A 14,852-nucleotide genomic window follows, 5' to 3' on the forward strand; every position below is an offset into this window, starting at 1 on the left:
ATTGAAAACAAGTATATTTTCCTGATGAACAGTGATTGGAGGGCACTTCTACCCTACGTTGCTGAGGGCGGTATAACAGTCCATACGGAACAGAAGACAAAAATGGGATCTAAACAAACTCAAAGGGAACGTTTAAATCCGGGTGTGGAGAGGGGGTATCGGAAGATCCTGGGGCGGTAGTGCTCGGGTACGGCTCTGCACAGACTAGCCGAGCAGCCGAAGTGGAATCTGCCCTTTGAAAAACACACAAAAGCAATCAGTGCCCACGTCCAAGATGCGTTTTGCCCAGTTTGGGAAACTTTCAGAAAACTGCCTTCTGTAGTCCGAGGGGCGCCGTGCGCCGCTGCGCAGACGGAGGCGCGGACAGCGCACGGCACCTCTCCTGGCCGCGGCTCCGGCTGAGGACTCCCCACATCGCCTCCAGGGAGCAGCGCCGCAGGTCCGCTCCGACAGCAAGTCCGCGTCTTCTCCCCACCCCCATCCCTTTTTTCTTTCTTTCTTTCTTTTTTCCTTTTTTTTTTTTTTTCTTTCAAATAATAAGAACTTTAAGGTATTTTCTTTGTTGGGGAAAGGCAGAAGTTCTTGAGAGACCATTTAAGGTAAATATTTTTGCCTTCTTCAGTCTTGTATTTAGCAGAAATATTGAAGATTTTATCCATGAATTTAAGAGAAAGAGGCTGGAGGAAAACGTAAACAGTCCCATCTCGTGGCTGGGGTCGTGCTTAGCCAGCCAGCCCGCCCTACCCTCCCTTTTCAGGGCATCTCCGCCTGGGCAAACCAGAGCGTGGCACCCGCCTGGGAAAGATAAACGCTCAGGAAGAAAACAGTTGGGTTAACACCACCACTAAAAAAATTATATATATATATATATAAATGTACATATACTTATACACAGACACACACAAATATATGCATATATATGTGTTTGCGCGTGTATAAATATACCTATATGTAAATATCCATACGGAAATGCTACATGCGGCGCAGCAAGCCCGGACGGGGGAAGGGGGTACAGGAACCCGTGCGGGGCCGGGACGGAAAATGAAAGGTGTGACGGGAGATAAGCGCCGGCGATGGAGGAGAGCGACAAGACGAAAGTATAAAGGGAAATACAAATAAGGAGCGAGGAAAAGTTGGCCGCGCGAGCGCGGGCCGGGCGGCCGCGCCGCCAGACGCCGGGATATGATAATGGGGCCGCTGCGCCGCGCCGCCGCAGCCAATGGCCGCGCGCGGGCGTGACGTGCCCGCGCGTGACGTCGCGCCAATGGCGAGCGGGCTGAGTTGGAGCAGAGAAGTTTGAGTAGGAGATAAGGGCGAGGCGAGCGCCCGCGCCGCCAGCGCCCAGTCCGGCACCGCCGCGCCTCCGCACCGCACCGCACCGCGCCGCGCCTCCGCGCCTCCGCACCGCGCCTCCGCACCGCGCCGCTCCTGCGCCGCCACCGCTCCGCGCCCGCGCCGCGCCGCTACGCGTGGACGGAACCCGCCGCGCCCCCGGCGCCGCGCCCCGCACCGCGCCTCACCGCGCGTCCCCTTCTCTCTCCGCAGCCCTGACAGTGTCTCCCACGCCGGTGGTGTTTTGTACCATTTTCTTTTTTTTTCCCTTTTTTTTCCGATTTCGATTTTTTTCTTTTTTCTTTTTTTTTTTTGCCTCTGTTAATACTTCTATTTTTTTATTATTATTGTTATTATTCTTGTTTTTAGCGACAGCTTTCAAACCTACTTTGGGGTCTTAAAACGAAACCGTACACCATTTCACTGTGGACATTACACCCTCTTACAGATATGGGAGACATGGGAGACCCACCAAAAAGTAAGGCGGAATCTTTACCGTTGTTGGAATAAATGTGATGTCTATTGTAATCGTCTCAGGCAGACGAACTGCTAAAGTGATGAACTTCATTTGAATGGTAGAGAAGGTGCCTTTGTTACCATGCCTGCATGCTTGCTCTGTCGTAGCCTTATATGTTAACAGTCTAGGGGTCCTACTCTCTTTTAAAGTTTGGGGAGCAGATAGGATTTTGATGGGATCTCCAAGCACGGAGACTTAAATTCTTCTCGTGATAGACTGCGGCGAGGCTGTCTGACTATCCAGCACCTACTCGGTCTAGGGGTATTAGCATTAGACTTGCAAAAGAGGGCAAGTGACAACCGTAATGATGCTTGTTCTTGCTAGAAGACTCGACTCCCTTCTTCTGAGGGAAAGGGCTCAGTGGGAAGTGCACCCCACCATGCTTCATCTTTTCCAGTCAGAGCCCCTTAAAATACGAAATGAAACACATAGGTACTCTCCTCGTAAGGCAGGGCGTTCAAACAAGTCAACAATAAAATAAAAATTAAACAACGTGGGAGTTTGGAGTTTTGATTCCGTGCAAGGTTTTTGAAATGAGGACCTTCACCCCAAAGATTTTTCACATTTACATTTTTAACATATGTTGCGCCTCCGTTCTAAGCGAGGCAAGGTTTTGATAGCACACTATAATTACCATCAGAAGTGTAATATTCTTTAAAAAAAAAAACAAACTCAAAAACCCCAACAAACACCTCCCCCCCCCCCCCCAAATATACAAACAAACAAAAAAAGGCAGAAACCAAACAACGCTCCCACAATACGCTTTATAAGGGAATGACATTAAAAGTGTGTTTATCTCTGTAGGAGAGTAAACGGTTAGTCAATCATGTATTTATTTTCATTTCAGAAAAACGTCTGATTTCCCTATGTGTTGGTTGCGGCAATCAAATTCACGATCAGTATATTCTGAGGGTTTCTCCGGATTTGGAATGGCATGCGGCGTGTTTGAAGTGTGCAGAGTGTAATCAGTATTTGGACGAGACCTGTACGTGCTTTGTTAGGGATGGCAAAACCTACTGTAAAAGAGATTATATCAGGTACGCCATTTACGTTGTTTAATTTTTTGGTGAGATTTTATTTTTCTTTTAAACTTTAAAAATTTGACGGAGAAATAAAGAGGGAAATCTGTGAGAAGCGGGTATGAGATAATTAATATGTTTTTATGTGTTTTCCTATGAATAGACCTGAGAGGCAAAAAGTTAGTAGAGAAGTTTTTCTCATTTCTTCTTTTCAAATGCAAATATCTGTAGTTCTAGAACTAGGTTCGGGACCGTGTAGGACCTTTTAGAGGACTTTGGTAATGCATCCTGTGATTCTAACCAAGGGGATAATCATAGATAACAAAGAATATTTTCAATAGTGTAGATACTATGAGCAACACGGAACAGATGACTTTCTAGACAACCTGAGAAATGCATTTCTGTGTTTCTGCAAAGACATAGTGGCATTCAAAAGAAAGGCACTTCAAGCATGTATGCCGTAAACATAAATACACGGGTAGGAAAAAACCCAAAAAAACCTACTTAAACTAGGCCTATCAATAACAAAAAACAAAAAGAAAACAAAAACAAGCCCCAAATTTCCTTCGGACTGGAAGCTCCTTTTATGGGGACCTTAAAACCTAGACCGAAATGTTTCTTAGCTAAAATAACTGACATTTAATCTTTTTTAAATATTAACCCCTTTGGTGATATCTGACTGCCTTTTCTTTCTTATCTTATCTGTACTGATGAATTAGACAGAGCAGATCAAATTGCCCATCATCTGTTCGCGAACAATTGGGTATATTTAGATAATGGAACCGCTTCCTTCCTCACATTAAAATCTGGTAACTGATAAAATGTGAGAGTTGCCAATGCTGACACTATAGAGAAACCAAAGCAGGAATTTCGAGTGTGTTTATTATTTGTGCTCCTGGGTCATGCTGATCCGTTTCAGTGTCGCCTACTGCATTTGCCAAATCATAAGTTTCTATGACACTGAGGTATGAACATTTTTTTTTTTTTTGCAAAAAATTTTGGAAGCAAATCACCTAGCCACCTAATATACTTTCTGATTTCTGTATAATTCTGAATTGAAATAAAACTCTCGAGCCTTTCCTTCTGTAGTGCACAATTTATAAGCAGACCATTCCTTCAAGCCATTGTGAGATTATTCTCCGAGTTCTAAAATGGCGAAAATCAGAGCTTTTTTAAAAATTCTTTACTTTTATGAGAATGCTGGAACAGTTCTCTTAAATGTTGTCCTTTTTCTAAACTGAAATGAAAGAAAAACATTTGGACCGAAATGTGTTCATTTACCTCCTTATAGAACTAAGCGGAAGAAATTTGAGCAGGGAAAAAAAAAAAATCAGCTCTTTTAAATTAATACGGAATACATTTAATCTGCTACAATTTAAAAAGCAAAAAGTGCATTATGCGCAAGATGGCTTTGAATTAGACCGTGAGCCAATCTCTAAGTGTCAAACCTGTGGGCAACCACTACAACTTTTGTACCTATGAATGCACCTATGTTACGATCACTCTGTTCTTTTGCTGTTCAGACGTTTGGAGTTTTGTCTTCTCAAAACAGTGTAATTCGGGTATATGTAATCCTGAATATAGGATTAGAACACTTCTACAACCATAAAAGCTAAAGGAGTGTATGCTCACAAGCATACATTACAGACTGTGTCTCTCAAGAAGTATACTGGTGAGGAAAGTGGTGGGGATAAATAATAGCTCAGTTTTAAGAACAATTTTCACAGTTTATGTACCAGTACACTTTTCAGTGCATGTACCCGTACATTTGTGGCAAGATGTTAATTTTAATCATACCAAGGACTTCTGGCTAATAAGCATCCTGTGGGAGACGAGAGAGTATTCAGTAAGACGCCCGAGTTGGAGCATTTTCTAGTGTTTATCTACTGGTGGGTGAGCTATCTTCCTCTCCTCCATGGGAGACGAGGAGCCAAACTCGTAATTTGCTTTGTGGGGCTGTCAGCGAGAGGTTGCCCTCCCGTTCCTATCGCAGCGCTTGAGCCCCGGCTCAAGGTGGGAGCGTCAGGAGGAGGAGAGACGGGGCAGGGACGCTGAGGTAGAGACAAGCGGCAGAGTCAGAGCACCGAAACTGCCTTTTTGTTGGCGGCAGGAGAGAGGATTTACGCTACTATATATGTAAGCCTGAGGAGGCATGTGTGTTATGCTTATATTGTTGTATTAAGTTAATCTGGTGAGAGGAGACTAGGGGAAGGGACCCTGCGCTGGCAATTACCCCACCGGGTCCCGGAGGCTCAGCTGACGGCAGTCCGCGCACACATCAGGCGGCACAAATCTTGAGTGGGGTCCGCGCGAAAAGTATCACAATTTGGTGAAGCTGGCACGTTTGTGTCTGGGATGGCAGCTTCGGCAGTCTCGCCTTTCACTGGTGTGCCCGGGTAGTCTAGTTCAGACCCAGGCCAGGCTAGGTCAGGTGAGGAGGCAAGGAGAGGGCAGGGATGGCCCCACTCCTTCAGCTGCCCTAGCGCTGGGGCAAGAGGGAGAGGTTGGATATCCTCGGGAAGAAACGGGGTCGTTTTTTTGTTTCTTCTTACACCTCTGCCTCCCAGCTCTCCTCATTCACCGGTGTGTTTGTGTCCACTCCGCCCTTTATGGCTCGGTGGTCAGGGAACCGAGTGAGAGTGCTTATTCCTTTCCTCTTCTGGCTTCTGTATTTTCCATGCTTTTAAAAGCAGTGGATTGCGTGTGGCGCGTCTACGCGGGGCCAGGGGCTGCCCACGAGCGGGAGTGAAAACCTCTTTCTTTTTCCTTTTCCTTCCACCCCCCCCCCCCCCGCCCCTTCCCTGCCCTCCCCCTTCCCCCTCCCGTGCTCTCCCTGCTTCCCTCCCTTCTCCTTCTTTCTGGGCTGGGCCCTGCTCAGGTTATACGGCATCAAGTGCGCCAAATGCAGCATCGGCTTCAGCAAGAATGACTTCGTGATGCGCGCCCGCGCCAAGGTGTACCACATCGAGTGTTTTCGCTGCGTGGCCTGCAGCCGCCAGCTCATCCCCGGCGATGAATTCGCACTGCGGGAGGACGGCCTCTTCTGCCGGGCGGACCACGACGTGGTGGAGAGGGCCAGCCTGGGCGGCGGGGACCCTCTCAGCCCCCTGCATCCCGCTCGGCCGCTGCAGATGGCAGGTACCGCCCGCGCCCAGCGCCGCGGAAACCCGCGGTGTTTGGCGATGCCAGGTCCCACTCCGGACGGCGGGGAGACAGAGCCCCATGGTCTCAGCGGGTCCCGCACCTCCGTGGAGAGCCGGGCCTGAGCGTGCGCGCCCGCGGAGAGGCGGCGGCCGAGGCGCGCCTCACGTTCGGGGCTGCTGCGGGTCCAGCTGCCGCGAGAAACGCCCGGGTTCGCGGAACCCGAGGGGCGGAACACCTGCGGAGGGGCCGCGCCCCCGCCCGCCAGCCTGCCCTCCTCCTGCCCCCACCACGCACCGAGTGCGGGATTCCTCCGTCACCCTCCCCGAGCCCGGGGCAGCCCTGAGCCTGAGCCGGAGAGGGACGAGCCGCTGCGGAGAGCAGGTCTGAGCTTTCAGACCCCTTCGCTGCCTCAGGAGCGAGCGGAGAAGTTGTTCTGAGCGCTGGAGGAAGTAGGGTCTGAAAAGAGATAGACTTCATAACTACAGGCTGGCGCTTAGGCTGTAATTTAAAACTGTCAACAAGCTAATCTTCGGTAATTGCCTTTTAAAGTGACTCTTGCCTTCTTGAAACGTTTCATGTAATTTGATGAGAATTTCATCTCAAAACTCAGCCTTGTAACTTCAGAGTCGCTCCACCTTACAACTTCATTCACACTTCCAGTTCTCGACGGGTACGTCAGACACTCAGAGACCCTTAGCTTTAGGAAGGCACACTTCTCTGAGGCTAATACAAGCTTGGACAATACAAGGTTGTCCGGCCTTTTAGCTATGCAAGTAACTGTAACTCGGAAAGTTGTTTGTAAATACAGCTATTCTAAAACGGGTTCATTTCCCTCTTCTGAGCTGCTTTCAGGTGACATATCTGGAGACATATAGGGAGAAAGAATCCCATAACTGGTCAGAACAGAATTCTAGAAAGACTGTGCTCCTTATATCGTGTTTGTGCCATGTCTCCGAAAGGCTTAGTGTGTCGGCAGGTACAATACTGATAAGATTTGAAGCCTTCGTATTGTCGTCATCGCATTTGCTGATGCATTGTTAAAATTAGAAAAGTCGGAACCCGACTGTACAAAAGCGAGCACTTCTGACTGTTAGCTAAACAGTTTAAAGAAAAAAAAAAAAAGAAAAAAAAGAAAAGTTATGTTTTTATTTTTCCCTCGACTGGGTCAGATTACACATAATAGCTACAGCTACACAACGCACAGAAGAATAGCAGAATCACAGGAACACTTTGAGCTCTTGATGCGATGTCATCTGTAGTTTTGCATTTCTTGGCAGTTTCTACGAGGCTCTACTTTTAAAAGCACTAGATTGATATTTTTAAATTATTCATCCAAAGTATAAGTAAATACACCTACCACCTCCACTTTTTAAGATAAACCGCATCTCCCGTGCTTTGAGATACGGGCCTCTCACAAGGTTTTTTTCCATTGGCATGGTGCAGAGAATTTGGCTTGTTTTGTTCTGGTTCGAGAGCGTCAAACTGCCGGGAGCTGTTGCACTTTATCACGGCTTCTGGCTAAAATGAGCTAGGTTCAGTATACAAGAAGCAGACCCGAATTATGATTAATTTAAGAAGTATTCTTTCACTAATTTTCGGGCCAAATTCTGTTTTGGTGATTTGTCAGGAAATAAATACATAAAAAAACTCCTGCTCCTTTCCTAGCGCACATACACCTTAGCTAACTTGCCCTCCCCTGTCAAGTTTCATACAGGTTCAAGCTTCTGTCATTAGGGGTTTTAGGGGGGTGGTTTGTTTTTGCAAATTAATTGTCTGTGGAGTCAGAAATGTCAGTCACTCCACCAGTGCATAAAGCAGAGGAGGCTGCAGCAGCTCCGATAGATCTGAGTGCTTGAATGGCCTTTGAAAGAGGGTTCATCACCCGCCCCCCCGCCCGCCACCTTCCCCTGTCCCACCAGCTTAGATTCATAGTCTCTGCAGACTCTCTGCTTCCTACTCATGGGGATCCTGTTCCTCCCTTCCCCTTCCCTTACAGCAGAACCTATCTCTGCCAGACAGCCAGCTCTGCGGCCCCACGTCCACAAGCAGCCCGAGAAGACAACCCGAGTCCGGACTGTCCTTAATGAAAAACAGCTTCACACCTTGAGGACCTGCTACGCTGCCAACCCCAGACCTGACGCCCTCATGAAAGAGCAACTGGTAGAAATGACTGGCCTCAGCCCGAGGGTCATCAGGGTTTGGTTTCAAAACAAGCGATGCAAGGACAAAAAAAGGAGCATTATGATGAAGCAACTTCAGCAGCAGCAACCCAATGACAAAACTGTAAGTGGCTTCAGCCTCTGTCCGTGTCTGCCTTAATTCCCAAGGAGAAAAACTTGGTGTATGTCCGGCCCGGACAGCCGCAGGGCTCGGTCTGATGGTGCTAATTTTTTGCGATCTCCCTGAAAACAAAGAAAGCGATACTGCTTAGGCATTACCAGTTAGATTCTGCTGTCAGTGCAATAGAGACAGACCACAGCGAGGAGCCGATTTAGGCTGCTTAAGCGTGCTTAGAATTTGTGGGGCTGAGAATACGCAGTAGCTTAGACTAACTCCTCTGCAGCATGAGTGAGACCTGCAGAGCTTATGGGATGTAATAAACCCGGTCTCGTCTAATACTTATACTGCAAATGCAAGGGGCTCCTTAAGGAGAAAATGACGCCTTTGACCTCTTCAGTGTTTTCAAACAGGCATAAATCCATAAGTAAAAATAGTTAAAAATAAAAAATAAAAATAAAATAAGAGGTGTTTTTCTTAGCATTTTATATACTAGAAAGTGTGTGTATTTGTCAGTGCACTTACTGCAGAAAAAGACAAATGCAATGCAAATTTTTCAGAATTACCATGGTGTTTACAGGTTAATTTATATATAGTTATATCTCTGTAGAGCTCTTTTCTGCAGATATATGCATGGGTGATGTAAACAAGCAGCATGCACTGGGTTCAGTAGAACAAGTTATCTGTTCCCATTTTAAGTCAAATTTATTTCTTTTTTATTGTTGCTGTAAGTCTACTTGAAGAAGAGTCTGTTACTCTCCCTGTGTATATTGACTGACCCGAGAATGACTATTAATTCATAAGGCTGCCCAGTTAAGTGGAATTTAAGGAGTTTCATTTTACCCTGTTGGAATGCAATAAAACACGGTGTTGTTAACTCGCCTGAACAATCTATTCGTCGAGGCTTGGAGTTATGTTGTACACCATACTGAGAGGGCTTGGGTTTTTTGTGGCTTTTTTTTTTTTTTTTTTTTTTTTTTTTTTTTGGAAAGAGCGCGCTAATGACGTACCCCAGGTTTGCTGTGCACTGGATATACGATCCAGTTAAGGTCACGCAAAACAAAACCAGACTGGACGCGGACTATGGAGCGGAGCAGGATTAACCATTTCTCCTTCTGAGACGTCCATTGGCAGTCGAGATACAGAGTGCTCATGTTCAAGAGAGCTTGGGGCGGAGGGGCTATGCCTTGAGACGAATAGGAGGATTAAAGGAAAAGAAAGTAAACTTCCACCGTGATAAATGCAGCGAGTAGAAACAGGCTGACCTAGAGTAGAATAGAGTAAGACATTCACAGCAGATTAACAAAGCAAATACAAGCGACCGTATAGATAAGATAGAAAGCAGTTTATTGACTCAGCGTTTAAACACAATAAAGCTAACCAAGCTCATTAACATCTTTTGCTGGTCTGTTTACAGAATATCCAAGGGATGACAGGAACTCCAATGGTGGCTGCTAGTCCGGAGAGACATGACGGCGGTTTGCAGGCGAACCCCGTGGAGGTGCAGAGTTACCAGCCGCCCTGGAAAGTACTGAGTGACTTCGCATTGCAGAGTGACATAGACCAACCTGCTTTTCAGCAACTAGTAAGTGTCGGCTCCCAGCCCGAGCCAGCCGGTACCCGGGTCAGAGCAACGGGAGATTCACTCCAGGTGTCAGGTGCTCTCAGAGAGACAAGCAATCCAGATTAGCTGGGTTTTCCAGAAATTGCGAGGCGCGCATGACTGCATCTGTAAAAGCATAGAACTGAATTGATTTCACAGAGGTTGGTGCAAAATCGATCTTAGTGTACAGCAGAAATATTCCTTAGTTGTGTGTGAGTTTGGATAAGGCCTGACTCAGGTCTGATAATAGCTCACACACTCCTGAAAACTGAAAGCACTTCACCAAAACATTCTTTATGCGTCACTTAATTGTACTTATATCTATGAAAGCAGTTTCTAAAATTCACCCCTCCCCACTTCAGGCTGATTCTGCCTTTATGCTGTAGGATAAATTTTAAATACATGATTAAAATGTCAGCCAGGGCCCTTGTTTTGTCAGACAAATATGACCTCTTAATTAAAATTTCAAAGTCCGTGTCTTAAGCATGTACTTCTAGATATAACTTTATATATTTATATATATACATAATCTATATACATATCTAGCTTACATTAAGTGTTGTTTTTTGGAAAGGAAATTGCTAGTACATATTTAGGTGAAAAATTCAAGCAATATAATGGACTACTTTAAGCCAAAACCAAGTAGACTTTTTAGAAGAAATTCTGTCCTTAACTCACTTCCTTATGTCTACGTCACTTGGCAGCCCATATGGGACCAAATCGCCAACAACACTTAGGCACAACAAGGTGAGTTAAGGAGAAAAGTTCAATTTTAAGTCTGTTTCCTAGCCCTAAGTCTATTAAAACCAGATATTTAAAATAGTAAGGTAGATTGTGTATAGTATTTCAGGGATTCAGAAGTACAGTTACAAAAAATTAACCTGTAAATCTTTTTTTGATCTGTTGGGCTTTTCTTTTCCTTTCTTTTCTTTTTTTTTTCTTTTATTTTTATACCAAGTGATGGAAGACAAAGGTTTGTAGTTGAATCTAGCACTGTGTTCAGACCTTTTCAGTTTAGTATCATGCTCTCCTGCAGAATACCTTTTCTTTTGCCCAACAGCAGTCTGCAGTGTGTTCCCCTTCCTGGCACACCATGCTTGCTCAGGAAACTGTAGCACAGCAGCAGGGCTATTTGCATCCTCTTACATCTAAAACAACCACTGCTTTTTCTGCTTTAATCAAGCTGTCCGTCAGACGTGAGAAAAAAAAAATTATCTCCTTTGGTTGCTTTACTTACTGTGCCTTAACAAAATACGAGACTTTAACAATATTTGATGCAGTGAGGCTTTGTATTAAATAGTTCAAAAAAAGAAAAAAAAAGGCAGGATGGAAGATGGATAGTCCAAATACACATATACATATAGGTAAATAGACCATTAGGTTGACAAATTAATATTGATATATATTCACGATAACACGTGATACAGAAAAGAGCTAAATTAAAGGATAGTGGAAGGAACGGACCATTCATTGGCCGTTCAAGACTCGGTTCTAATCTGGAAAGGGCCTTAATCACTGAATTGGCCAGCTAAATAGGTGCCAAATAAATGCTTCTGGATTAACAAAGCTCCACCCTTCAAGTCATGCTTTTTCCCAGCACTACTCCTAAACTAACGGGAGCAGCGGGGCACATTAAGATGGAATAGTGTGACCTTTTTTATCAAACAGACTCTCATTAAGAGGAGATAGCACCAGCCTCGAATCAGGAATGAAAGCGGATGGCTGGTTTCAAATGCCTTCTGCTGCTGGATGGTCCTTCCAGGTTTATTTTGGTATGTGCACAAAAGGGGAAAAAAGTAATCTTTCAGTTTCATGTCAAGAAAACACATGCACTCCTAAATAATTTACTAGAACGTCCTCTTGGGATTGCCACTCTTGCAAGACAGGGAAGAAGGCCTCATTAATAAGTTTGTTTGTTTATTTGCTTGATTTTTTCAGTCTTCTTTCTTCCATTTTTTAATCTACTTTTTCTTGGTGATTTGGCCGAAGGCCTGAAGAAGGTTCCTGTGAAGTCAATGGGGAAGCTAAACAGAGCAACCAGCAATGACACAGCCTCCTGTGGAGATGTATCAGGCCTATTGGCTGCATGCCTTGTATATTTATTTTTGTGTTCTTCTTTGCCTGCTACTTTTTCTTTGAGTTTTACAGTTGTAGCAACAGTTCTTTTTCTTATTTTTCTTCTTTTTTTTTTCTCTCTCTCTCTCTTTTTTTTTTCTTTTTTTTTTCTTTTTCTTTTCTTTTTTCTTTTTGGCAGGTTAATTTTTCAGAAGGAGGACCTGGTTCCAACTCTACTGGAAGTGAAGTAGCATCAATGTCCTCTCAGCTGCCAGATACACCCAACAGCATGGTAGCCAGTCCTATTGAGGCATGAGGAACATTCATTCAAATATCTGTTGTTGCTGTTTCTGCCCTTACCCTCACCCCTGTTGAAGAGAGTGGGAAAGTGAACGTGTTGGGACTTCGAAATTTAGGGGGAAAGAATACTTAACAACCCTGTAAGGAACCTAGCAAGGAACTGCTCCATGAGATGAACGGAGTCATATTTGAAAAGACAAGGTAATATGGTAGCAACACTGTGAAGACAATCATGGGATCTTACTAGAAAAAAAAAAATACTTAAAAGAACCACAAACCCCGTGCTTTTCAATGATCAGAGGAGTATCGAAAAGACGTTTTCCAAATATAAAGGATTTGTACTCGTGGATCTCAAAAAAAAAAAAAAAAAAAAAAAAAAAAAAGAAAAAGAAATCTTTTCATTTGACTGCACATCTTAGGGAGAAACCAAGGTAGAGGGACTTTCTATCCGGTCCCTCCCATTCCGAATGGTGCTGTTTCTATATTGGGGATAGCCTTGCCAAAAGAAGCTCCAGTAGGTTTTCCATCATCAGGAAAGAGGCGATTCAGCCCTGCATTGTTGAAAGATTCCTTGCAGGAAGGTGGAGCTGCATTGGTTTGCAATGTTGTTTTTAGTTGACTCTTAACAAGGGGTTTTTCTTGGGTCTCTTCTAGCATGCCTGTAGCGGGATTTTGATTTTGTTTGGTTGAGATCCACCCCCTATTAAGTGTGATGCGATTAAAAATAGGTTTTTGAATTCCTCTTTAAAGGCGAATTTATAAAAACATTGCAACAAGGTATACCTCTATTTTGCCACAAAGCGTCTCGGGATCGTGTTTGAAATGTGTCCGCCCAAGAACCTTCCCCTCCCCCAGAGATGTGTATAGTCATTGGTTATAACGACTGTTTTTCTCTCTTTCCTTTCTCTTTATCTCTCACTCTCTAGAAAAAAAAAAATAGGAAAAAAAGTAAAAAAAAAAATAGGACAAGTAAAAAGAAAAAAAAAATCACTCCTTTTGTTTGCTCTTGCATTGCAAAATTATAAAGTAATTTATTATTTATTATCGGAAGACTTGCCACTTTTCATGTCAGTTGACTATTTTTTTTGTTTGCTGAAGTAAAAAAGAAAAAAGAAAAAAAAAAAAGAAAAGGTTGTACCGTGGTCTTTGAATTATATGTCTAACTCTATGTGTTTTTGTCCTTTTTCTTTCCTTAAATATGATGTGAAATAAAAGCGCCATATGTAGAATTATTATATCTTCAGGACTATTTCACTAGATAAGCGTTTGGAATAGAAAAATAATAATAATAATAATAATATTAACATTAAATAATGAACAAAGTTCCCTCGTTTAAATATTTACAGGTTAGCAGCTAAAATACCTGAAATAAAATATTGCATGCAAAGCCGGTCGTTAGTGAATAAAAGGAGTGTGATATTTTATTGCAAGTATTAACGACCAGCTTGTAAATTTCCGTTTCAACAACTGTATCAGGGCTAGTTGGATGCCTTAGCTTTCAATCGATAACGTTAGAAAGTCTCGTTCCCCCACCCCATCCCTTGCCCTTAAAAGTGATATTACTCTAGGCATGATCAGACATAACGTTAAGACATCTAAAGAACTGAGAGCTCAGGCTTTTTGCTGAGTTCTGCTATTTTTAAAAATAATAAAAAGAAAGTGCTGTATACCAAAGCCTCGTTGTTGAGATTGTTGAAGTGACCTGTACTTTAAGTATAAGCTCCTGATAAAAGGGATGCTTTTTGCTTAACAAGTCAAGTATGACCATTATTTATCAATGTCTGCTGTCAAAACAATTAAATAATGCTGCAGGAGGAATAGTTGTGGGGATATTTCTGTCGGGGATATTGCTGTGAAATTGCACGAATATGTTCCTTATTTTCTGTCGACTTCCCTCTCTTCACTCCCTCTTTTCTTCCTTTTTTAATTTGCGGGGGAAAGGGTGGTGAAAGCTAGAAATGTGGGCAATTTCTTGGGGAAAAGTAGAAAGAAGTAAATTAAAAAAAATGGGAAAGGGTTGTTTTTGCTCCAATCCAAGTGCTCCCCTGTGCTCCCGGGCAGCACAAGACAAAGGTTCACTTTAAAACACCCTTAAGGACTGGAACATACTGAGATTTTCAGTCTGACAAAGACAAGTTGGTTTGCATGTCAGTTACTCCAAACCCCAATGTTTTCTTAACATAACCTTCTTTTCCCTCCCTCCTCACCATCTCAGCCCACTCTGAGCAAGCTCAGTTATAGACAAACCATTTCGACAGTACAGAGAACATTAAAAAAATGTTAAAATCTAATACAAGGATTTCAGTCATCCTGATTAGAAACTGGATTCATTTTGTATGCTCAAGTGTAATACATTTTTGAGTACTTGATAAATATTTAAATAAATATGAAATCTACCTGAAACTGTGTGATCAGTAACCCTTGTGTTTTCATGCAGGATCAGAGGATTGGTGCGGCTCTTCGGGGGGCGGGAGGGAGAAGGGGTATCATTTCTGCCCGGTGGTCTGACGTGTAAGTTGTTGGAGTCGCTCTTACTTGGGTGAGTTTGGAGACAGAGTCTCCGACTCGGGAGGGTCTGTAACTGGCGCTGGAAACCTGTAAGGAG

General features: G+C 43.8%; 1 protein-coding gene across 2 annotated transcripts; it reads left to right on the plus strand.

Moving 5' to 3' along the window:
* The first annotated feature begins 1,353 nt into the window (after positions 1 to 1,353).
* On the plus strand, positions 1,354 to 14,650 carry ISL1 (ISL LIM homeobox 1). Of its 2 annotated transcripts, XM_064404235.1 has the most exons (7): positions 1,357 to 1,568; positions 1,702 to 1,810; positions 2,697 to 2,886; positions 5,747 to 6,006; positions 8,009 to 8,295; positions 9,707 to 9,874; positions 12,147 to 14,650. In XM_064404235.1, the coding sequence occupies exons 2-7, from the start codon at positions 1,783 to 1,785 to the stop codon at positions 12,261 to 12,263; spliced, it is 1,050 nt and encodes a 349-aa protein (XP_064260305.1). In that variant the 5' UTR covers positions 1,357 to 1,568; positions 1,702 to 1,782; the 3' UTR covers positions 12,264 to 14,650. The 2 variants fall into 2 exon arrangements, with proteins under 2 accessions (XP_064260306.1, XP_064260305.1); XM_064404236.1 differs by having other exon boundaries at positions 1,354 to 1,810; positions 8,012 to 8,295.
* The last annotated feature ends 202 nt before the right edge of the window (positions 14,651 to 14,852 follow it).

The sequence above is a fragment of the Passer domesticus genome, chromosome Z (genome assembly GCF_036417665.1).
Source record: "Passer domesticus isolate bPasDom1 chromosome Z, bPasDom1.hap1, whole genome shotgun sequence".
NCBI lineage: Eukaryota > Metazoa > Chordata > Aves > Passeriformes > Passeridae > Passer > Passer domesticus.

Coding starts and splice junctions, on each gene's coding strand:
- ISL1 (XM_064404235.1), top strand. CDS start 1,783: ATGGGAGACATGGGAGACCCACCAAAAA. Junction 2,887..5,746: donor TGTAAAAGAGATTATATCAG/GTACGCCATTTA, acceptor GGCCCTGCTCAG/GTTATACGGCATCAAGTGCG. Junction 9,875..12,146: donor AACCTGCTTTTCAGCAACTA/GTAAGTGTCGGC, acceptor TCTTTTTGGCAG/GTTAATTTTTCAGAAGGAGG.